General features: G+C 45.8%; 1 protein-coding gene across 16 annotated transcripts in view; it reads right to left on the reverse strand.

The window, feature by feature from the left end:
* CEP164 (centrosomal protein 164) overlaps positions 1-25141 on the reverse strand; it is a 90765-nt gene that overhangs the window by 29662 nt on the left and 35962 nt on the right. For 10 of the 16 annotated variants that reach the window (XR_012497379.2, XM_088791444.1, XM_074335421.2 and 7 more), the window contains 6 exons: positions 22828-23032; positions 18949-20595; positions 16140-16295; positions 15613-15747; positions 14861-14938; positions 443-814 (listed from right to left, as the gene is read on the reverse strand). Coding sequence is in view for 15 of the 16 variants with exons in the window: in XM_088791444.1 (XP_088647570.1) it covers positions 443-814; positions 14861-14938; positions 15613-15747; positions 16140-16295; positions 18949-20595; positions 22828-23032 (2593 nt within the window). In the remaining variant the exon portion in view is untranslated. Of the gene's footprint in view, positions 1-442; positions 815-14860; positions 14939-15612; positions 15748-16139; positions 16296-18948; positions 20596-22827; positions 23080-25141 lie in introns of all 16 variants that reach the window. The other 6 variants (XM_074335427.2, XM_074335419.2, XM_074335429.2 and 3 more) reach the window with 6 other exon arrangements.

The following is a 25141-nucleotide window of genomic DNA, read 5'->3' on the forward strand; positions in this document are numbered from 1 at the left end:
GGAACCTAACTGACAGTCACAGAGCAGGAACTGCTAGTTGTCTCCACCACCCATCCCTCTCAATGTTCTCCTCTCTCTACAGGAACTCATTGCTGAAACCGTGACTAACACCAAACTGATGTCAAGAAGTAGAAGGGGAGGTGGGAAATGGAAAGAGGAAGGAAGTAGGAGAACAGAAGAACATGACTATTCCAGGAGGGCGCCAGCGGAAACACCAATTTCTGCTATGAATTTCTAGAGCCAGCATGTTTAGTGTTTCATTCAGGATTTTACCTCCTGCTGGGTCTGGGCACATTTGTCATAATTAAGAGTTCTGGCTGGCTGATGTTGACAGCCCATTACAGGCCTGCAAATGAAGCCCCTGCCTCAGTAATAAAGATCTGGGGACAGAAATCTGCACTGGGCTTGCAGCCGCGACTGCCTGTGGGACAACGTGACTTACTTCACTGGCGTCTGATATGCTCTCTTTCAGGACAGAATCCTCCTTCTTTGGCTCGTTTGCTGTCTCTTCCTTCCTGGAACCCTGCTCTCCTGTAGCCACCGGGTCCTCGGGGGCATCTTTTTTATTGGCTTTAGCAGGCCGATTGCCCCCAGGGTCCACCAGACTTCTGGACATCACAGGATCACTCTTGTCATTCTGTTCTTTTCCTGGGAGCCGAGCACTCGCCCCTCTTCCCTGTCGCCCTGTGCCATGGGCACTGCTCAGGCTGCTGTCTGCAGCTCGACTGCAGAGCTTGCCGGGAGGAGGGGGGCAGGCAATTTCTGAATCAAGAGAGGTGTCCTTTCTCTCTGGCTTGCTTGTTCCTGGAGACTCCTGGGGGCAGCAGACCACATCAGAAAGGAAGACGGCAGGAATTAACAATAAGAATTGAGAGACTTGCTGCAAGACAGAACGGTCATTCCTTGACTCCTACAGGCCAGTGCTCTACTTCTGACACCAGTGGTCATCAAACATGCCAAAAGCTTTTTAAAACACATGGAGCATGGTTTCTAAGGCACCTGAACTATTCCCCTCAGATACAGACCTGGCAACTGAAGCCAGGATACAGCAGGCTGGGTGGAAGGTCTGGGACAAAGAAACCACAGCTGCTGCCTCCACTCAGACCTACCGAATCTGAACATCATGGTGATTTGGACATGCCCAACCTGACCCGTCCACTGAAAGGCTTGGAAACCACCACGCTGGACTGTACAACTCTGTCACCAGCTAGCATGTCCTTTAGTAGTAAATCTGTCTAGTTCCAGCCCCAACAGCCGAATCATAAGATTGCAGACTCAGAAGTCAATGTTCATTTACAATGATGATGATGGAAAATCATCATGATGATGAGAGAAAAGTACCAATGTCTATTTTTCATTTTTAAAAGGCAGTAGGAAAAGAATATCAGGAGGGTGCCCTTCTTCAATAGCAATGCGGGTCGCTCTCTCCCTAAAGCCTCTCCTGTACAAACAACCCTGGAGACAGGTCCTCTGTCAGAGCACGCCAACTGAGTTCTCTGAGAAGCAGATGCCAAGATGAGATTAGGTGTTTAAGCGATTTGTGGGGGCAATGCCTATGAAGGAAAAAGGAGGCAGGCGAGCCTTCAGGACACAGGTCTGAGATCTGTGACAGGAGAGAGGGAAGGAGACTGCAGTCAGAAGAGCCTCAGGTCACAGCATAATTCTTAGAAATGTCTTCACCAGCCCTTCATGGGTCCGCATTAGGCAGAAATGGTCCTGCTCGAGGGCCTGCTGTACTCCATCACCTCCATCCAGGAGCACAGCCTTGGCACGAGCTGTGGTGAAACAAAGGTGCAGGAACTAGAGGCTGTCAGTCAACTGAGGCTCCTTCAGCAGTGTCTCTGGAAAGGATATCTGTAATCGAACAACAATAACTCCACAGAGGACTCCCTGCACAGCCTGACAGGCAAGACTAAGAGGCCCACTACTGAATTCATCTAAAGGTGGGCAAATCATGCGAGCGTGCGGGAGGAGGGAAGGGAAAAGTACGGAGACAGAGCCGCGCGGGCGCAGGACGCAGACCTAACTCAGTGCTCCGAGCTCGCTGCTTCACGGAACTACCGCAGCTGCGGGAGAGGGAAGAACCCGGATTGCTAGGGCTCCGCTTATGGCCCACAGGGCTGAGGGAGCAGCATATAACACGGCTGAATCCAACGCTCACAGTAGACACCTCAGAGAAAAGACTGAGGGAAGAAGCCTGAAAACAGTGGTTTAAGCCCTCACTGCCGAGCAGAGAACGGAAGCCTTAGGCACTGAGACTAGCCGCCCCCTCCCTACCCTCCCAGAGCTCGCCCCGCCCCCACCTGCCCCGTGCTAGAAGCGAAACAGTAGCAGTGTCAGATCAAAAGAACAGAATATTTGCTGTTCTGAGAACTGTGGACCCCAGACACAGATTCGCAACCCAAATAGTTTCGGCAAAGGGGAGGGAGCTGTGGAGGCAGGACCGGCTGTGGTGGTGGTCACCGCCATTGCTCTGGGCCACCTCTCACAACTCACCTGGCTCCTGACCCCACCTATTTGGGCAGATCCCTGCAGGAGTAAACAGAACTGCTGAAAAACATAGGCTCTGAATCTGGTGCAGGAAGAGCTTTGGAACTTCAAAAGCTCTCCGCATACCCACACGGACACTGCGCCCTGTGACCTAGATGAACTATTAACAGAGGAGAAGCCCATCTCCCAGGGAATCCCCCCATTGTGTGAGAAGCTGGAATAGTGCAGAAAAAAACATAGCACTACTGTGTGAGAGAGAAAAAAAGGCTGCAGTCAGACAGAAAATAAAACATTCTACCAACAAGTACTAGAAAACAAAAGAAAGACCTCTTCCTATCAACCTGTTCCAGAACCCACTCCTGTAGATGTCTAGGAAGAGAAATAATACATCAGTAATTGCCATTAATAACCAAGGCAACAAGACAGTTCAGAAAGAAAGTGAAAAGTCTCCAGAAAAGGAACTTAAAGATATGGAAATATGTGACTTAAATGACAGAGAATTCAAGATTGCAGTTCTGAAAAAAACTCAACGAGATGCAAGAAAACACAGAAAGGCAGTTTAATGAACTCAGAAACACAATCAAAGAACAACATGAGCATTTTACGAAAGAGATTGAAATTTAAAAAAAGAACCATAGAATTTCTGGAGATTAAGAACTCAATAGAAGAAATTAAGAATGAAATAACCAGCTTAGGTAGTAGAGTTGACCAGATGGAGGAAAGAATCAGTGATATCGAAGATAGAAACCTGGAAATGACACAGATGGAAGAAGAGAGAGACTTGAGACTTAAAAGAAATGAAAGAACTCTACAAGAACTTTCTGACTCCATCTAAAAGACCAATATAATAATAATGGACATACCAGAAGGAGAAGAAAGAGACAAGGGAACAGAGAATATATTCAAACAAATTGTTGATGAGAACTTCCCAAACTTGTGGAACAGAACTGGATCCTCGAATCCAAGAAGCAAATAGAACACCTAATTACCTCAATCCCAACAGGCCTTCTCCAAGGCACATTGTATTGAAGCTGTCTAAAATCAACGACAAAGAAAGAATCCACAAGGCAGCCAGGGAAAAGAAGACGGTAACTTACAAAGGAAAGCCCATTAGATTATCATCAGATTTCTCAGCAGAAACTCTACAAGCCAGGAGGGAGTGGAACCAAATATTCAAAGTACTGAAAGAGAGAAATTATGAGCCAAGAATAATATGTCCTGCAAAGATATTACTTTAGATATGAAGGAGGAATAAAGACCTTTCGAGACATACAGAAGCTGAGGGAATTTTCTAATACACGACAGGCACTACAAGAAATACGAAAGGAGGCTATTCAACCACCATCAACAGGGACAATTTGTGGCAACCAAAACATAAAAAAGGGGAGAGTAAAGGCCTGAACCGGCATACGGGAATGGAGAAAGTAAGCGTGCTGAAGAAAATGGAATACTCTAAATATCAAACTTTCTTTTACATAAACTTAAGGATAACAACTCAAAAAAAATCCAGAACTGAAACATACACTGTAATAAAAGAAGAAACAGAGGGAAACATCATAGAATACCACCACACAGAAATAATAGACAACAACAAAAAGGCAAAGAAACAATGGAGATACAGCCTTATCAGAAAACTAAAGCTAGAATGACAGGAAATCCTCACATATCAATAATCACCCTAAATGTAAATGGACTGAACTCACCAATAAAAAGGCACAGAGTAGCAGATTGGATCAAAAAACTAAACCCAACCATATGCTGTCTCCAAGAGACACATCTCAGCTACAAGGACAAGCATAGACTCAAAGTGAAAGGGTGGAAATTGACACTCCAAGCAAATGGTACCCAGAGAAAATCAGGTTTAGCCATACTGATATCAGATGAAGCAGACTTCAGGGTGAAAAAGGTAACAAGAGACCAAGATGGACATTTCATGATGGTGAAGGGGACTATACAACAAGAAGACATAACAGTCATCAATATTTATGCCCCCAATCAGGGAGCACCGAAATATACCAAGCAACTACTAACAGAACAAAAGGAAGAAATTGACCAAACCACGATTATACTAGGGAACTTAAATACATCATTGACAGCTATGGATAGATCATCCAAACAGAAAATAAATATGAAATAGTAGCCCTAAATGACACATTAGATGAAATGGACATAATTGACATATATAGAGCACTTCATCCTAAAACATAAGACTATACATTTCTTTCTAGTGTGCATGGAACATTCTCAAGGATAGACCATATATTGGGACATAAAATCAGCCTCAGCAAATTTAAGAACATGGAAATCATACCAAGCATATTCTCTGATCAACAAGGCTTTGAAACTGGATATCAACTGCAAAAAGAAAGCAGGAAAAAACACAAATTCATGGAGATTAAACAACATACTTTTAAAGAACGACTGGGTCAAAAGAAGAAATTAGAGGAGAGATCAAAAGATACATAGAAGCAAATGACAATGAAAATACATCCTACCAAAATGTTTGGGACGCAGCAAAAGCAGTTTTAAGAGGGAAATTTATATCACTACAGGCCTATCTCAAGAAACTAGAAAACTCCCAAATAAATAACCTCATGTTACACCTTAAAGAACTAGAAAAAGAAGAACAAGTGAAAACCAAGGTCAGCAGAAGAAAGGAAATAACAAAAATCAGAGCAGAACTAAATGAAATAGAGAACAAAAAGACAATAGAAAAAATTAATGTGACAAAGAGCTGGTTCTTTGAAAAGATTAACAAAACTGACAAATGCTTGGCTAGACTCACTAAGATAAAAAGAGAGAACACACTAATTAACAATATCAGAAACGAAAAAGGGTAAGTTATCACGGACACCACAGAAATACAAATGATCATCCAAGAATACTATGAAGGACTATATGCCACCAAATTTAATAACCTAGAAGAAATGGACAAGTTCTTAGAAACATATAGCCTGCCAAGACTGAACCATGAAGAACCGGAAAATCTAAACAGACCGATCACCAGTAATGAAATTGAATCAGTCATCCAAAACCTTCCCAAAAGCAAAAGTCCGGGACCGGATGGCTTCACTAGTGAATTCTACCAAACCTTCAAAGAGGATCTAATACCAATCCTGCTCAAACTCTTCCAAAAAATTGAAGAAGAGACAGTACTCCCTAACTCATTTTACGAGGCCAACATTACCCTGATGCCAAAACCTGGTAAGGATAACACAAAAAAAGAAAACTACAGACCAATATCTCTGATGAATACAGATGCAAAAATCCTAAACAAAATTCTAGCAAATCGAATACAACAATACATTAAAAAGATTATTCATCATGACCAAGTGGGGTTCATCCCCGGTACACAAGGATGGTTCAACATCCACAAATCCATCAATGTGATACATCACATAAACAAAATAAAGGACAAAAATCGTATGATTATATCAATTGATGCAGAAAAAGCATTTGACAAGATACAACATCCATTTATGATTAAAACACTTAGTAAAATAGGTATAGAAGGAAAATACCTTAACATAATAAAGGTCATATATGACAAGCCCTCAGCTAATCTCATAATTAATGGTGAAAATCTGAAGACCTTTGCTCTACGTTCAGGAACACGACATGGCTGTCCCCTATCACCTCTGCTTTTCAACATAGTGTTGGAAGTCCTTGCCAGAGCAATCAGGCAAGAGAAAGAAATAAAAGGCATCCAAATTGGGAATGAAGAAGTTAAATTGCCACTCTTTGCAGCTGACATGATGCTATATATAGAAAACCCTAAAGACTCCACCAAAAAGCTATTAGAAACAATCAACGAATACAGTAAAGTTGCTGGCTACAAAATCAACGTACAAAAGTCCATTGCATTCCTATATACTAACAATGAAATCGCAGAGAAAGAAATAAAAAAATAATGCCTTTTGCAATTGCAGCAAAAAGAATAAAATACCTAGGAATAAACTTAACCAAGGATGTGAAAGACCTATATGATGAAAACTATAAGACATTTTTGAAAGAAACTGAAGAAGACACAAAGAAATGAAAAGACATTCCTTGCTCATGGATTGGAAGAATCAACATAGTTATAATGGCCATATTACCCAAAGCAATATACAGATTCAATGCAATCCCCATCAAAATCCCAATGGCATTTTTTAAAGAAATAGAACAAAAAATCATCAGAGTTGTTTGGAACCACGAAAGACCCCGAATAGCCAAAGCAATCTTAAGAAAAAAGAACAATACTGGAGGTATCACACTCCCTGACTTTAGCTTGTACTACAGGGCTACAATAATCAAAACAGCATGGTATTGGCAGAAAAACAGACACATAGACCAATGGAATAGAACTGACAACCAAGAAATAAAACCACATAAATATGGACAGATAATTTTTGACAAAGAAGCTAAAACCATACAATGGAGGAAAGACAGCCTCTTCAATAAATGGTGCTGGGAGAATTGGATAGCCATGTGCAAAAGAATGAAACTGGACTGCTATCTGACACCATGTACCAAAATAATTCAAAATGGATCAAAGACTTAAGCATAAGACCTGAGACAATAAACTGCATAGAAGAAAACACAGGTACTAAACTTATGGACCTTGGGTTAAAAGAGCATTTTATGAATTTGACTCCAAAGGCAATGGAAGTAAAAGCTAAAGTAAACGAATGGGACTATATGAAACTTAAAAGCTTCTGCACAGCAAAAGAAACCATCAACAAAATAAAGAGGCAACCAACTGAATGGGAGAAGATTTTTGCAAACAGTGCCTCCAATAAGGGGTAATATCCAAAATATACAACGAACTCATGAAACTCAACAACAAAAAAACAAACAACCCAATTGAAAAATGGGCAGAGGACCTGGAGAGACATTTCTCCACAAAGGACATACAAATGGCAAATAGACATGAAAAAATGCTCAACATCACTGATCATCAGAGAAATGTAAATAAAAACCACAATGAGATATCACCTCAACCCAGTCAGAATGGCTATCATCAACAAGACAAATAGTAACAAGTGTTGGAGAGGCTGTGGAGAAAAAGGATCCCTCATACACTGTTGATGGGAATGCAGACTGGTGCAGCCATTAGGGAAGGCAGTGTGGAGGTTCCTGAAAAAATTACGAATAGAATTGCCATATGACCCAGCAATCCCTCTCCTGGGTATCTACCCCAAAAATCTGAAAACATTTATACATAAAGACACGTGTGCTCCAATGTTCATTGCAGCTTTGTTTACGGTGGCCAAGACATGGAAACGACAAAAATGTCCTTCGATAGATGAATGGATAAAGAAGTTGTGGTATATATACACAATGGAATACTATTCGGCGGTAAGAAAAGATGATATAGGAACATTTGTGACAACATGGATGGATCTTGAGAGTATGATGCTGAGTGAAATAAGTCAGACAGAAAAAGCAGAGAACAATGTGATTTCACTGATATGTGGTATATAAACCAAAAACAACAAAAGAACAAGACAAATAAATGAGAAACAGAAACTCATAGACACAGACTATAGTTTAGTGGTTACCAGAGGGTCAGGGGGGTGGGGGGTGGGAGATGAGGGTAAGGGGGATCAAATATATGGTGATGGAAGGAGAACTGACTCTGGGTGGTGAACACACAATGGGATTTGTAGATGATGTAATACAGAATTGTACACCTGAAATCTGTGTAATTTTACTAACAATTATCACCCCGATAAATTAAAAGAAAAAAAGAAAGAAAGAAAGAAAGAAAGGAAGAAAGGAAGGAAGGAAGGAAGGAAGGAAGGAAGGAAGGAAGGAAGGAAGGAAGGAAGGAAGGAAGAGAAAGAAAGGATATCTGTGCACTACACCGCCACAGCTGCCACCCCCTGCTTCTCACACACAAAGCTCACTTGTCAAGACGAGGAGAAACCTTCAGAACTGGCCAAGATAGAAAAAGAAACCCCGCCCCTAGGAAATGCAGCCAGACATCTCCCCTGGGCTCGTGCAGAGAAGCCTTCTTCCCATAAAACATGTGCGCTAATACTTGAGCTGCCAGTGTGAACAACTTCTGAGCAAGATTTTGGAGACTTCCTGATTCTCCACCCTGGAGACTCAAAGAAGGAGCATGATGTCTAGAGTCCAAAAGTCCAAGGAGCAGCCCTACACATGGCATTCACTGATACCATCTGGTAAAGGATCTGCTGAAACCAAAGACACAACCATCTGCCTGTAGGTCCGGCAAAGCCAAACTTGTCAAGGACTGTTAGAGAGGCAGGAAAGCAGAGCAGGTCAGGCTCAGCTTTGGAGCCAGACTACGTAGGTCAAATCTTGGCTCCATGCTTACAGTGACCTTAGGCAAACTATTTAACTTCTCTGTGCCTCAGTTTCTTCTTCTAAAATACAGGGATATAGTAAGGCCTATGTCATAGGGTTGTTGGGAAGATTACGAGTTAACACTCATTAAGTGAGTTAAAGAACTGAGAACTGTGCCTGGCATACCATAAGTGTTCCATAAATGTTAACTAATGTTATATGATGAGACCCACACGTTCATTCCTGAGCGCCTTCTGTGTGCCAAACACCACCTTGAGGACCCAAATACAAACAAGACACACATCTTGCCCGCAAGGAATTAAACTGAATATGGAAAAAGTGAGATGTCCCAGGTGGCCCTGGTTATGAGCATTTACTGCCCAAAGCAAAAGGCACTGGACACGGTGGTGACGCTGTCACCAGCCTCAAGCTTGTCCCAGGGACAAAAGCACAAAGGCAGGGTACCTGCAGTGCTGCTCACCCTCCCAGCGCCCCTAACCTGCAGCACAGAAACAATGTGCCGTGATCACTGTGCTAAGAGAAGGGGGCATGATGTCCTCTTCAAGGCAAGCATCGGCTGCAGGAGGCAGGCCACCTCGTCTCATACCCCCAACAGAGGCCAGCGCTCAACAGGAGTGCCAAGGCCTCCCAGAAGTGCTGGCAGCTTCCCGGCATGAGCGTGGGGTATCTGGCCAGTCACACTCCCTCACTCATCAAAGCAGGGCCAATCCATCGGGCCATGCTCACTTCGTGCTTAAATAAAGACAGCAGACCTGGGTTAGGGGACAGAGGAGGTGGCAGACCACAAACAGCACCCATGGCCTTCAGGATAAAGTTCACATCTGCTCAGATGGCCCAGCCCTTGTCTGCGTCACATGGGTCCTCTCCAGCCACATCCTGCACAGCCTCTCCTCCAGCCTAAGAGCAAGCATCATGCTATTTCACTACTCTGTCATCCATTCTTAAAACTCTCTCTCTCTCTCTCTCTCTCTTTATCTATCTCCCCCCTCCCTCCCTCTCCCTCTTTCACCCTCTCCCACTCCCTCTCCCCCTCCCTCTCCTTCTCACACCCTCTTCCTCTCCTTCTCCTTCCCTCCCCCTCTCCCCCTTGCTCCCTCTCCCTCCCCCTCGCCGCCCTCCCTCTGCCTCTGCCTCTCCGTCTCCCTCCTTTTCCCTCCCTCTCCCCCTCCGCCTCTCCCCTCCCTCTCCCCCTCCCCCTCCGCCTCTCCCACCCTCTCCCTCCCCCTCTCCCACCCTCTCCCTCCCCCTCTCCCACCCTCTCCCTCTCCCTCTCCCCTGCCCCCAGACAAACTCCCACTGGTCCTCACAGAATCCCATCTTCTAGGAAAACTTCCTTGCCTTCCTTGATCCCTGGCAGTTGTCCTGAGGTGAGCCTTCCCCGTCCTCTTTCGTAACTATATTGTATTATAATTGCTGATTTCCTTACCTGTTTCCCTCACCAGATCTGCTCCCTATTACCCTCAGTGCCTGGCATATAATAGCTACTCAGTAAATGCCTGTTGACTGAGTTCTTAAAAATGAAATTTAAAGACTCCACAGACATTTGCTAACCTGAGAATAAGACAGCTTCATCTTGAATAAGCCCTTTCACAGTCTACTCTGAAGGAAGGGAAACTGAGGACGAGCGGTCTGGAAATTCACATTGCTGCTACAAAAATAAATGATTAAGTAAGAATAAGTGTGTCGTGCAGACATAGGAGTTCCTACTCTATAAAACAGAGATGTAACATTTACTTTACAAGGTTATACAGGGATTAGACTATATTTGTTATAGTGCTTATTAAATGGAAAATAGCTAAACATATGTTAACTATTAATATTCAAGATGATGGAAAAACAACCTATCAAAAATCAGAGGACAACAGATACAGGGAGTGGTTCCCATTCTTATACAGGAGAGAATACAGCCAGACTACAAGAATGCTAGGTCCAGTCTAGGCCACGCTCAAGCTTGAATTCTTCAAAAGAAGATTTTCCCACAATGGAACTTACCCTCTTCTGTCTACCTAAATATTAAAATGTGGCTAATGGTAAAACAAATGAGCTTGCATTCTCGTGCTCATGTCAACTAAGTGCAACAACACCACAGCCAGAGGTGTATCTGGAGGGGGAGGACAGCAGACGGAGACTAGACATTTGCTGTGGATTATCCACAAAGGGATAAATGAGAGCTGAACTTCTAGAAAGCCTAGTGGACGACTGTCCACTCCTGTCCCGGGCCCCTGCCCCTCGTCATATGGCGGGGCCCAAGGCCTGAGGCCCTGCCCAAGATGCACACCGCAGGCCCGGTGCACAGCCTCCCGCATCAGGGCTCCATGGCTGGGGACTGCACACAGCTCAGCTTTGCTCTCAGCTCATCTGTACTCAGACTCCTCTGTCTCCTCCTGTCACAGCCCCAGGTCTTTGAGTATCTCAAGGCAAATTTCTGCTGCTTTTTCAAAAAAGACCTTGCCATCTGCATGAGGAGGGGGTATAGGAGAGTGCCTGTAAGAACCAGTTCACGAATATTTAACATAGCCCCCAAAAGCCACAAGCCCCCCCCCCCAGTGCTATAATCGCCCTCCTCCGACTGAGCACAAAGGCAGGGGCTGGCTCCTGTGATCCACACAGCTCAAGAGGGAGGGCGTGAAGGAGGGGGAGCTGAACACGATCCTGTTCTGGGGAGACCCCCACCACGCCAACCATCAGTCCAGTCTATTTTCCACATCTCATTCCCACCCAGTGGGTCTCAGTTCTTTCTACTGCTCCCCGGTGGTGGTAGCACTTTCAATCACACTGACATCATCCTGTTATTTCTAAGCCCAGCTCCCTCCCTTCTCCTTTGATCAGCTGATGGGCTTCTCACCAGCTCCAGGAGGCCACATGCCCGCTGGCCTAGCCCTCAGCCTCCCTCTTTCACTCACACTCATTCTCATGAGCCTATCCCTTTTGATTCTGTAATAGACTAGAAATGGGTTTAAGCTGAAGGCAGAAGAGGAGGGGAAGAGGAAAGAGAGAGAGGCGTTCTTGCCATCCTACTGCCCTCTCATGGAACCATGAGCAAAGTGACTGTCGATGGTGAGACACAGCAGAATAACCCACGGAATGAGCTCTCCACTGAGGGGAGCCTGGGATGCCCAGGAGTGGGCAGAGGTGGACAGCTCACAGCATCCAAGGTCTATAAACCTGGACAAAAGGCATTTTCAAAGGGCATGGTCCCCGCAGAGGCAGCTTTGTCCAGTCCTAAAACCCCTCACTCATGCCCACCAACCTTTCCCACCAGGAAAAGCCCTAGTTCCTGCCTGAGGTTAGACACGGGAACCCAACCCTCCATGTGGCAAAAATGACTAAATCTGTTGAGATGCTAGAGACAGGGGTGAGAGGTGTTCAAATCACCTCCCACTCCAGACATTTCCCCCATCACAGTGGGTTGCTTACTTATATTAAGAAGTTATAAGAAATAGGTTTAAAACCTTCCACTCACCCAAACAAGCATATACTCATCAGAAGGGAAGCTTTTGGAAATTCAGGACATGTCAAAGAAGAAAATCTATTTTCTTGTTGACATTTATAATCCATTATGAAGCAAAACTTAACTAAAAGTCCAGCTCCATCATGATCTGTCTACTTGGGGGTCTTTAATCCAGCAGCTGACAGTAGGGACCAAGTACCCACTCTATGCGGAACACAGGAAAGCCACGGGAGGAAAAGAGCACAGCACAGCCCGCCAGGACACCCTCCCCGTCCCAGCATGGCTCATTCGTTCATTCACCTAGTCATTCTCTCAACTGCTCAGCACAACTTACTCAGGCCCGTCCTGTGTTCCAGGCAGTGGGCCAGGTCCTGGACATACAGACGTGAATAGGGCAGAACCTCTATTCTCAATTCACTCAGTCTTGTGGAAACTGTCCTCTTCTCCAAAAGTAAGGCCTCCTGATATCCCATTTCTATTCCTGATCATCCTTTCTAGGCTCAAAATCTCAGCGATTGATTTCATCAGTGTTATAAGGATTTAATGGTAGATAAGAAGAAACAAAGTTGTCATTTCAGGGAAGCAAACAGACTGAAGGCTTTGGATTTAATGCAAACAGACCAGGCACCACTTGAAGAGTTTCAAAGTAGACACAGTCAGGCTGATGATAAAGACGGGATACTCACAAAAAAGTGTCACATTTTTGGAAGAAAGTCACAATCAAAACGTATCTGATGGCACAGAGCCTAACCACAAACAGGGGCCTGCGATGGTTAGAGTTGGGTCATCTGGGAAGGCCCACCTACAACTCAGGGCCTGTCAGCCAGCATCTGCAACCCCAGCCCGCCTGAGACATTAACCCAGGCTCTGCAGAGGAGCTGAAGACCAAGAAATGAGGCAGCAATGACAGGAACACAACAAGGGATTACAGAGGGACACAATAAGAGAAAAGAAGGAAACAAATTTAAATCCACGATACAAACACTGGTGTTTCACTGGTCACTTCTGTGACCATTTTAAAAAAATGTGAGTGATCTGATTCACTTTAAAGTGTTTAAAGTATTTTTTAGAAATTGGTACATTAGATTGTGAAAAGTTTAATTAAGCTTGCAATCAATATTTAAATGTTTGGGAAAATCTGAGTTGTTGACCACATGATTTACAAGGTGTGTGAATACTTTGGGAATATTTAGAAAAATGATCATTGTTAAAAATGAATAAACTGGACACCAAAGTACACAGAGTAGGGAATGTTCATTTTCAAGTATAAAAAAGCATTTGAGTTTTTAGGTATTATAACAACATGATGAGTTTTTGGTTTTGTTTGTTTTTTATAAAGGACATTCTGGTGGCAGTGAAGGACAGACCACCGAGAAAGAGATCAGAAGTAACAGGATTATTGGTGGGGGAGGTGGGGAGGGGCGGTAATTCCAGAATCTATTCCCAGTTGTATTCTGCATTTCCTAGGCCTCACCTGAGGCCGTTGCTCAAGCTGTTTGCTTGCCTAAAATATCCCTTATATTCTCCCCCATGTCCAAAACGTACCCACGCTTGAAGACCCAAGTCAAAGGTCATCTTTCACCAAGTCTTCCCTGATCCCTAGGCAACTAGCGTCTTCCCCCTCAGGACTCCTTCAAATAGTACACCTGCGCTATATAGTTCTTCACACATGTTGCCCTGCTTTACAGTTTCCCACACGCTCATTTACTCAGCATTTACTGAACACTCACTAAACGCCAAGTGCCTCGCGTTCTTTCCCTCTCTCCAACTGCAAACTCCTTGAGGGCAGCCCAGACGCTTATCTTAGGATACCCGGATCTCCCGTAGGGCCTCGCACAGGGGCCTGCTACACCGCCAGCACTTGACAATGTTAAGAATCTAGATGATGTTATACCTCTGAAAGCTACCAATGCCTGTGTAATCCAATCCAAAACGCTCAGCTGGCACTCGGGTCCTCCATGATCGAGCCCATCTCCCTCCACAGTGTCCTCTCACTTCTGTCCCACATACATTCTGCTCTCCAAAGGAGACGCCTCACCTTCCCCCACTCAGCCTGCATCTCTGTCTCTGCCTGCGCAGCGCCCAGGGGACTTCTCTCTCACCCATCACCTCTGCCTGTCTAGTCCTGCCCACGGTTCTTCCGGACTCACCTCAGATGTCAGTTTCTCAATGAAGCCTTTCTTAGTAAATTCAAATGGACAAGAGACCCCTAAGTCTACAGCAAGCCTGCCCCCTCATGGCACTCTGTTTTACCTTCCTTATGGCCTCACTGCATTCTACTCTGTTCCAGTTATTTAACGCTCGCTTTTATGAGACTATAAGCTCTTAGAGAGCAGGAAACACATCTAATTTAGGCTTACACAACCTATAGCCTCTAACAAAGTGCCTCATTTTGTAGAAATAGGCAATAAAGGGTGCTTATTTGATAAATGAATAAATGGATGAATTTCTTTCCCCTCTTATGTGCCCCCAAGCCCCAGAAATCCCATCTGAACTGGGATAAAATGGTCCTCTTTCCAAATACGTATCCCATAGGAAGAAAGGTTTAAGGAGCAAGGACACAGCAGGCTGGGGCATTTGCCTGCAGGGGCTTTGGGCTCTTACCTCATACTCAAAGTCACCCCCCAACGCCCCAATGTCCAGGTGCAGGTTCTTAAGAAGCTCACTTGAGCTGCGGACACTCTGTAAAGAAAATGACTGTGAGTGATTAAGTGGGAGGGAACTGGACAGCCCAGGGTGCGGGCCAGGAGGCTCCTTGTGGGTTATGCCTTCTCAGCGAGAACTTGGATACGGACTGGGCAAGAAAAAAACTGTGGGCTGGAAATTCATTTTTACTTATTTCCAAGTAGCACAGAGGTTAGACAAAGGTGAAAACAACCCAAGTGTCCACCAACAGATGAATGGATAAACAACATGTGGTCTATTCATACAATAAAGTATTGTTCAGACATAAAAAGGAATGAAGTTCTAATACACGCTACAACATGGATGAACCCTGAAAACATGCACACAAAAGAAATCATACAGAAAAGAATACTGTATAATTATATGAAATATCTATAATAGGCAAATTCACAGACAGAAAGTAGATCAGCGGTAACCGGGGGCTGGGGAGAGGGGAAAGGGGGGAGTTATTGTTCAGTGGGCACAGAGTGGCTATTTGTGATTATGAATAAGTTCTGGAAATGGATCTTGTGATGTCTGTACAATACTGTAAAAGCAATTAAGGCCACTGAATTATTACTTAAAATTGGTTAAAATGGTAACTTTCATTTATACATATTTTACCACATAAAAAAATTAAAAACAATTAAAATAGCACAGAGGGTTTCCAGGCCAGGAAGAGGATTCATTACCTGGCTGTCACTCTGTGCCTCATCCTCCTCGTTGGTCTTTTCCCCTAAAGCCAAGGGGCGGAGAGCATTCTTGTCCTCATGAATGGAGCCCAAGAGACCCTTCGTATAAGCAGAAGTCTTGAGACCCTGTGAAGGCTCCAAAATAGAGAAAGTCAGTCAAGTGACTCACTAGGATGACCTTCAGAATGACCTTCAGAATGCCATCCCCACTCTCCTTCTATTTAGATGTCTTCTAGAGCAAGTCCACCAGGTCCACACAGCTGATGCCGGTAACCCCCGCTCAGACTGATCCCTCCTTTGCCCAATTCCCACTGCCCTGGCTACAGTCCCTATGGCATGGGTCCACCCTCCACTGCCCAGATTCCACCTTTGGCATCATACAGGTGTGACTCACCTTCCCAACTAGATTCTGAGCTTTGAAGGCTTGGCCCATGACCTCTGTTTCTCATCTATGGGCCACAGTTCCTAGCATGGTACACAGGGCCCCACAGTAACTAAATACACTAAACGCAAGAAAAAGTATTTACCAGCATGAGTTCTCCAAGTTGACCGGACTCCACTGAGTTCCCCAGGCTCACACTTTGAGATCCACAAAGAGCAGAGGGTGGGGCATCCACAGGGGCTCGTAAGGGAGCCAGGCCCCCAAGAGGAACGTGGACTGGGGCTAACAAGGAGCCCAGGGCCTGGGCAACAGAACACATCTTGTTACAAACCCAAGAAACCACATGGCTCTGAGAGTATCAGAGACAGATATAAAAATAAAACATCTAAATCCTGCCTGCTCAAATTTAAACCACCTCCGTTCAGAAGCTGCTAATGAAACACAACATCCAGAAATTACCATTGTGCCAACTGTGTGAGAAATCACAGGCTGGTTGTTTGATTCTTATAACGCTGCTCTCTCACAGCGAATGGTTCTTTCACATTCGGCAGATGCTGCACAGGGCTCTACGCTCCCTTCCGAAGCCACATAGGAAGTGTGGGGTGGGGAGCAGAGACAAAAGCCTCATCTACCAGAATGAGAAGCCTCAATAGTTTAAAAGTGATGACTCCAGAAAAAGCAGTGCAAGCACATTGTTCACAAACGTGGACATGAACACCAGAAGGAAGCGGTTCCTCTGGAGGGGGCACGCCCCAGAGAAGTGCTGGGTTTGTTCTACACCTTTTGGTGCTATTTGACCTCGCTTCATGTGGGTATGTATTACTCTGAGTAAAGTAAATATTACCTAGGAAGCAGAACACAAGAGCCACAAAAGAGGAACTCGCTTTCCCCGCTCCACTGAAGAGGAAAGAGGCTGAAAAGAAGCCTTGCCTTCTTTTCCCGTCCTCAGTTCAACGAAGGCACTGTGCAGCAAGCACAGGGGAAACAGCTAGGAGTCAGAATCTGCGAGACCTCGGGCTACTCAGACTCTTGGATTCTCAGCTTACTCATCTGAAAGATGGAGATTATGTGTGTCCCGTCACTTAAGGTTTATTGAGAAGGTCAAAGGAGATCACGAATGCAAGGTGCACATGAGAGCGTTCCAGGGCTACCCCAAGGTTATAGCCTTACTATTAGTATAGAGATTCACATTGCAATGGGCAGGGCTTAGAAGCAGAGGCAAGGCTGGCATTCTGGGGACAGTTTACAAAGAGCGCTTTAAAATTCATTTCTCAAACTTAAAATGTATTGAAGCAACACAAAAATTCCAATTCTCTCTAACCCCACAGGACTGAAGAAAGAACAGGGAACTAGGAAGAGGTCAGGATGAGAACGTTCAGACAGCCCACCTTCTCACCCACAACCTCAGCCTAGGGGCCAGACCATCAGGAGGATTCTGAACAGGGCCCGTTTCTGCAGGGGGAGGGCGTCAGGCACTCATCTGAAAGGTGACATGAGAACCACTCCTGGGACTTTGTAGATTCCCACTCACCTGGCCTGTTGTACAGTATCTTTGTTAAGCAGAAAAGGAGCTAATAAAATTGGCCAGCACAACCTGGGCACCAAGCACTGAGTTAAGCACCCTTACATGCCATGTCACATTGTACTCTTGCGAAGGCCTGAGGCCACAGTCCCCACATGAGCCAATAGAGACTGATAAGGTCAAGACCCTGCCCAAAGCCACGGGCCAACAGGGGAGCAGACACGGGCCTGGCACCCAAGGCTAGCTCAGGCAAGCTTCTCTAAGGTGAACTGTGAGAAGATGGGGCTGCTCCTCCTGATTTCCACCCTCCCAACCAGCCCCAGTATAGCAGCAAGCAAAATTCTTCCCACACTGTATTTATGGAAAATTACAGACTCCTAACATGGCTAATTTGCTAACATGCTGGGGGCTCGAGGGAGGGAGACAGGTATGCGGAGGGCTTTGTCCTCCCAGGCCTTTAGCAAATCAATGGCTGGCAGGGAAATTATACATCCCTGGCTCCTAGGTGCTTGTCTTCTATAGACGGCCATTAACTGACTATGGGCTGTGCGTGGCGCTGTCCTTCAGAGTGTATAAACTTGCTGCCACTGGGCTAATTAAAACTTTTGGGATAATCTGCAGCTTATCTGATATTTATAGTGCTGCAGTACTTATTAGAACTAACAGAGAACCAGCGCACATTAGCAATTAGGAACCAGAGGTAACAACTGGGTAAAGCCACAGCTGGGCAACAACAGAATAGCCGGGGAAACTCAGACTGATCCCCATGGTCTCTAAACCAACTTGACTTCTTCTGAATGAGGAATATTATGTGATTCTTTAAAGGGACCAAGGGGCAAAATGACAGCATGCCCAACCCTTTGATAAATCCCAGTACCGGAGGAAGTAAAGGCACCCACAGAGTCTGCACAGCTTAACGCAGGTTATCCACATGGTTTCTGGGAACCCTGGGAAGCGAGGAGCAGAAGCAGCTTACTGGATAGTAGAGATTCTAGGCTGCAGCCCCCCGTGAGTGTATGATTCTAAGAAGGGACTAAATTCAGGACTTTGGGGTAGGGTGTCTACTTGGCAGGACCTGTCTATAATCAGCTGATGGGAAAGGCTTCCCCAGCCTGGAAAGCTACCTGTGTCCTGCGTGAGTGCTACGGTCGGCACCGCCTTGCTTCCCCTCACACTTGATCATCTTCAAGGCATGTGAACCACCCCAGAAACCTGGATTCCCTCAGCCCCTATCTTGCAGGTGATGGGGTAGAAAAAACATGAAACGCATGTCATCCACACAATGGCCATCCTGAGTAGTTAAGCGATCAACAGTTACCAAGGGAGGGCAAATAACAGGAAAGCAGACCTGACGGCTAGGTTGTCAGCGCTACCGCCTCCCTCGCTGCCACGTGCACTGAGGCCCAGAGGCCATGCTCTCTAAGAAGCCTACCTGCTGGAGAAGCTGCATCTTGCCTGGCTCTGGAGCAAGCCTGCTGTTGGAACTCAGCTCGATTAGCCCCTGCCTGGGGGGGTTGCTGCGTGGCTGGAAATGGGCTTGCTGAGAGGCCTCCTGCCCAGTGGGGGCGAGGGCCACCTCCTGAGGATACTCCGGCAGCTCTGGCCCCCAAGCCAGAAACCCTGAGTCCCTGATGGCTTCGTGCTCTCCCTCACTAGACAGCCTGGCAGACTCAGGTGCCATATAGAAGGCCATGCTGGCAAAGTCTTCGCATGCCATTTTCTGCACACTCTCGGTCCACTCCAGGCCCTCCAGCTCGTTGGAGATCTTGCCCATCTGCAGGATGTGCTGGTAGAACCGCTGATCCTCAGAGTAGTCTTCACTCTCTGACTGCTCATCGGAAGACCCCTGCAGGGGGGACGACCGGGACACTAGAACGGGGCTGAAGTGCAGATCTCTGGGCCCAGGGCCTGGCTGACCCAGGCCCTGCTCAGATCCCTGAGAGCTCTGCAGGCCCCATGGGAAGTTATTCACATCCCCCGGTATCTGAGAGCCAAGCTGAGAGGCCAGCGTGCTGCTGCCGTTGCTCTCCAAGCAAGGCCCAGCCCCACTAAGCTTCCTGCCTTCTTGGGGGGGCTCTGGAGAGTCTGGGGGTTGACTCTTCTTACTGGTAGGAGATGCCCCAGGGACACTTCCTGAAGGGGCGTTCTGGGCTGGTTCTGATGCCGGGGTATCAGGTGGTATTAGGAAGTGTCCCTCAGGTACATCTTCAGCTGAGGCCCCTAGAGCCTCAGGCTCTGTTTGCTTCCAGCTCTCAGGGGTGTCCATTTTGACAAGCTTGGAGACCTGTCCCATCCACAGTCCAGGAGGCTCTTTCCTCCTCCTTCCCCGGCCCACACTTCCACCTTCCCCAGAAACACGCTGCCAGCTCAGGTCTTCAGCTGGACGACTACCTAACAAGAACGGCTTGCTCTTCCTGGTAGGCAGCATATGGTCAGAGGAACAAGGGGACAGGGAGGGGGCCTCCTTAGGGAGTGGTGAGGGAATGGGGCTCTGGCCCTTGTCCCCCCCGGGGCCAGTGGAGCTCAGTTTGGCCACCTTGTGGCTGTGCTGCCCCCCTTTCAGCTGTGGGCCCTTGCTGGTTTCAGAAAGCTCTGAGGGGACAGAGGCCGGGCTCCTGCTTCCTAACTCATCGTGCCCACTCTGCCCACTGTTCTCAGGGCCCAGAGGGCTGGCTTTCTGCTGTCTGGTCCTCATTTCCAGCTTTTCTATTTCAGGGTCTGTAAACCCCAGGTAGATTTTCTCTGTCAGCTTCTGGGGTTCCTCTGAACCCTGCTGATCACCTACTTCTGTCCTGTATTGGGCTGGGGTCCTACCTAAGATTTTCTCCACATCGGCAAAGATCTGGTGGGTTCGGGAAGCTTGGCCTTTGGAGAGTGGTTGTAGCTTGCTGGGCAGTGTGTCCATGAGAGGCCAGGGGGTGTCACCCAGCACGCACGGGCTCTTCCCTTTATTAAAGGAGCCCTTACTTCTAGCCTGCATCTCTCGATCTAGATCCAAATCAGCAAGCCCAGGTGCCGGGAGAGGGGATGGACCACGGAGAAAGGAAGGAGGCAGAAGTCCCTGCTCAGGCTGTGTTTCCTAGATGGGTATATAAACATGCAGAGAAAACTAAGACAAAGTACTTCTGATTTATACTTGCTACCTCAGCTCTTAGCAAGCCCTTAGCAAAAACCCATACTCATTTAAAGTCAAACAAAAACCAAAGAGGAAAGAAAAGCTAAAAGCTCCCTTGGGCTTTGTTGTTTTCTGGCCCTAGTTTCCTTATCCATAAAGAAGAAGCCAGACTAGATCAATGGCTCACAAACCTTGCTCCATGGAAACTGCAGGTTGGTTCTATATGGTACCCTGGGGGCCGCTACAGTGTGCATGTGATGGGGAAGGGGCATCACCAAGACCCACATCCCCAGGTTCAACCACAGCAGCTCCACTTCTTTATATGCTGGACCTCTTTGGAGGGACTGATTTGATGAGTGGGCTTCACTACTAACAAAAGTCTGAAAATCACCAACCAGATTATCCCTAAGGTGCCATCAAACTCTCAGTTGTATGACTGGTTAATTTTATAAAATCCACCAACCTTATCAAGGACTACCAGAATTATTTAAGAAGGGAGAGAAGAGGGGAAACCTAACTGAGCTGAGCCTCAGAAACTCAGTCTAGGTCTTCCACCAAAGACACAAGTTGGTTCTGCTCAAGAGAGGTTCACACAGTCAGATAATCTTGGGGTTAGAAGAAACCCTAAAATATCAACCAGACCCTGCAAGAATTCACTCTAAACTCTACCCGGCCCGTGAGCACACACTTCCAGAGAGCCCAAACCACCGGCACCCAGGTCACCCACTTCGTTGCCCTCTGGACAAACTCAGGTTTGAGGCAACTGTCCTGAGCCGTAAGATCCAGACTGGCAGCCCAGCGCTATCCAATGGGCCCCAGCTCCTGAAACCCCAGAAGAAATCCTTTTTAACAGGGAACTCAGTCACACACCCATGACTCAGTCTATTAGCTAAGCCTCCACTGCAGAACCCTCGCCTCATTCCCTCTCCCACCGGTAGTCACGCCACAGCCTGCCCGGATGCTGCCTATCATGTACAACACTCCTGGGTGAGTGAAAATCCCACTGTCCATCTTCTGCCTTTCAAGTACATGACATTAGAAAATGCAACCTATTTGGTAATTACCTCTCCTCTTTTCTCTGCCTGAAGGAAGGGGCTTGTTATCTTATTTTTCAAAACCATGAGTAGTAGAACGTGGAGGAGGGGAAGGGAAGAAGTGTCTGCAGAGTTTGCAAATGATAAAAAGGATAAATGCATCAGTAACTACCCAATGCCAGGACTGACACCTTGGAAAGGATAGAAGAAAGACAGTGGAACTCTTCACTGAGAAGTAAATACCAGGCACTGGTGGGAAACAAAGACTATAAACAAAAGAGCATATCAACTAAACCACTGAGAGGCTTGAAGAGCTATTCCCAGTTCTCCCCACCTGGCTGACCCTCCCTCTCCTCAACATGTCCCACCTGCCTCACAGCTGGGTGAAGAGAAGAAGGCAGGTTTTCTTTCACTGCCATAGCACACTGGGAGAGCCTGGGCCTCACTTCAGTACGGCTCCAACTTTTAGCTTCTCCACTTATAAAATGAGGGCGATAACTCTGCCTCCTAAGTACAACATACTGAAGGGACAAATAAAACAACAACGGAAAAGAGCTCTGAGCAAAAAAGCTACCTGAGACGAAGGTGATCATGCTGCAATCAAAATTCAATTACCCACCACTAAGGACACTGGCAACAAAAACAATCCATGGGAGTGGGTAAAGCCCAAAGCGTTTCTTTTGGGATCTTGAAGGCACTGGTGTCCTCACAGCTGAATTATGGCTAGATCTCCCATGTAGGAATTCACACCACTGAGACAAATAACGAACCCACACTAGGAAGGACTGACTGAAAAAAGAGAAAAGTCACTCCGCTCATCTAGGCTCTGTGGCCTCCACCAAGTGTTCCCTGTCCCCTACTCTCCAGAGGGGCAGATGCATCACTTCTTAAACTAGCATCCTATACAGGGCGCTCTGTCTCACTAATCCTGTTATGCAACGTAAGCTTCCCAAAGGGGGGGCAGGAATTGTTTAGAAATAGTAACTTCTAGAAACTGAAAGGAAAATTTGCCATAAGATAGGCTTATTCAGATGATGTATATCAAGAAATTACGTTATGGTAGTTGTTCTAAACCTCCCAGCTATAAACAGCGAGATTCCCAATATCCCCTCAGGTTGCAGCCCTGGCCTCTCTGGCAGCTGGCATCCGCTGACTCACTCACCAGAGGACTTTTGGAGGTCTCTTTGTCCTTCTTGTCTTTCTTTTCCTTTTTCTTTTTCTTGTCTTTCTTCTTAATGGCCCCAGAAGTTGACAGCTTCCCTCGCTCTTGGATCACCAAGTTCCGATAGTGTTCATCACATGGGTGGTCCCACATGGACTGCCCGTTGGCAAAGTTGAAATAGTAAATCTCACCTGTGATGTCCTGGCTGGGGATGAGCAGAGGTCAGAAGTTAGTCCCTGCTCAGGTCCAAAGCTACTCAGGAAAAAAAGGAAGACAAATGGCGAGAAGGCAAAGGAGAAAGAGGAATTCGGGGGAAGAGGGAGAGAGAAGACGGGAGGAGAGGGGAAGAGAGGAAAGGATTAACACCAAATTGAAGGGTACCATTTGGCCAAGAAGAAGGGAGTTAACTCAGATAGGAACAAAGGATCGGGATACCTAGGGACTTCTCTACATGGAGACATTGGGGTTCTTGGGAATTCATGCTAGACTAGTGTAGAAATAAACTTGGTTTTAGATGGATAAGTACAACTGTGGTATCTTGGAGATAAATTCTAGGATAGCCATTGCTTAACATTTTTATAAATAGTCTGAGAAAGAAAGACACATTGTGAAAGCTCTTTTTACAAAAGAGTCCAAACTCTTAAGAGGCGACCATCCAAGCTAGTGGGGATCAACAATAGAAGAAAATACTGTAGAAGGTGGGTTTCAAGAACCTGTGTTTCCCAAGTCCAAAATAAATCATTAATCCTGTCTGCCATTATCAATAATCCATTAAGACAGCTAATGGGGGGGAAAACATGCACAATAGCAATACAAAATATATAATACCCCAAAATAAATCCGAAGTGCAAAAGTTTTATAAAACCTTTACTGAAAATCAGGAAAAATAAAAAATAAAAAAACAATTAGAGAGAGAGTCCATGTTCCTGAATAGAAAGACTCAAGTCTGTAAGCATGCCAATAATGCTCAAATTAATATATAAATCCAATACAATCCCAATATAATCTCAATCAGACTCCTTATCAAACCTGACAAACTCAATCTCAATTCAAATAAAGAAAATACACAGAAGTAAACAGGACAAATATCAGGGGTAAAAGATAAAAATAAGGTATACAAATGGCCAATAAGCACATGACAAGACGCTCAACAACACTAAACATTAAGAAAATGAAAATTAAAAGCACAATGAAATGTCCCTTCATACCCATTGGCATGGCTATTATCAAAAAGCAAGAGGAAAATTAACAAGTGTTGGCAAAGATGTGGAGAAATTGGAACCCTTGTGTACTGCTGGTGGGAAGGCCAAATGGTGCAGCCACCGTGAAAAACACTATAGCAGTTCCTCAAAAAATTAAAAATAGAGGGCCAGCCCAGTGGCTCAGGCGGTTAGAGCTCCATGCTCCTAACTCCAAAGGCTGCCGGTTCGATCCCCACATGGGCCAGTGGGCTCTCAACCACAAGGTTGCCAGTTCAATTCCTCGAGTCCTGCAAGGGATGGTGGGCAGCGCCCCCTGCAACTAAAGATTGAACATGGCACCTTGAGCTGAGCTGCCACTGAGCTCCCAGATGACTCAGTTGGTTGGAGCACGTCCTCTCAACCACAAGGTTGCCGGTTCGACTCCCGCAAGGGATGGTGCGCTGTGCCCCCTGCAACTAGCAATGGCAACTGGACCAGGAGCTGAGTTGCGCCCTCCACAACTAAGACTGAAAGGACAACAACTTGAAGGTGAACTAAGATTGAAAGGACAACAACTTAACTTGGGGAAAAAAAGTCCTGGAAGTACACACTGTTCCCCAATAAAGTCCTGTTCTCCTTCCCCAACAAAATCTTTAAAAAGTAAAATAAAATAAAAATTAAAAATAGAATTACCATATGACCCAGCAATTCAACTTCTGGGTATATATCCAAAAGAACTGAAAGCAGGATTCAAACAGATATTTGTATATAGGCCCTGGGAACTTGGGTTTTAATGACAATGTTTATAACAGCATTCTTCATACTAGCCAAAGGTGAAAACACCCAATTACCTATCAACAAATAAATGGATAAACAAAATATAGTGTATACATACACTGGAATATTATTCAGTCTTAAAAAGGAATTAAATTCTGACACATGCTATAACATGGATGAACCTTGCAGACATTATGCTAAATAAAATAAGCTAATCACAAAAGGACTAATGTTGTATGAGTCCACTTATATAAAGTACCCAGAATAGCAAATTAATAGAGACAGAAAGTAGATGAGAGGTTCCAGGAGCTGGGGATAATGGGGAGCTACTGTTTAATGGGTACAGAGTTTCAGCT

Source organism: Rhinolophus sinicus, chromosome 14 (genome assembly GCF_057876585.1).
Source record: "Rhinolophus sinicus isolate RSI-liver-muscle chromosome 14, RSI-T2T, whole genome shotgun sequence".
Taxonomy (NCBI): Eukaryota; Metazoa; Chordata; class Mammalia; order Chiroptera; family Rhinolophidae; genus Rhinolophus; species Rhinolophus sinicus.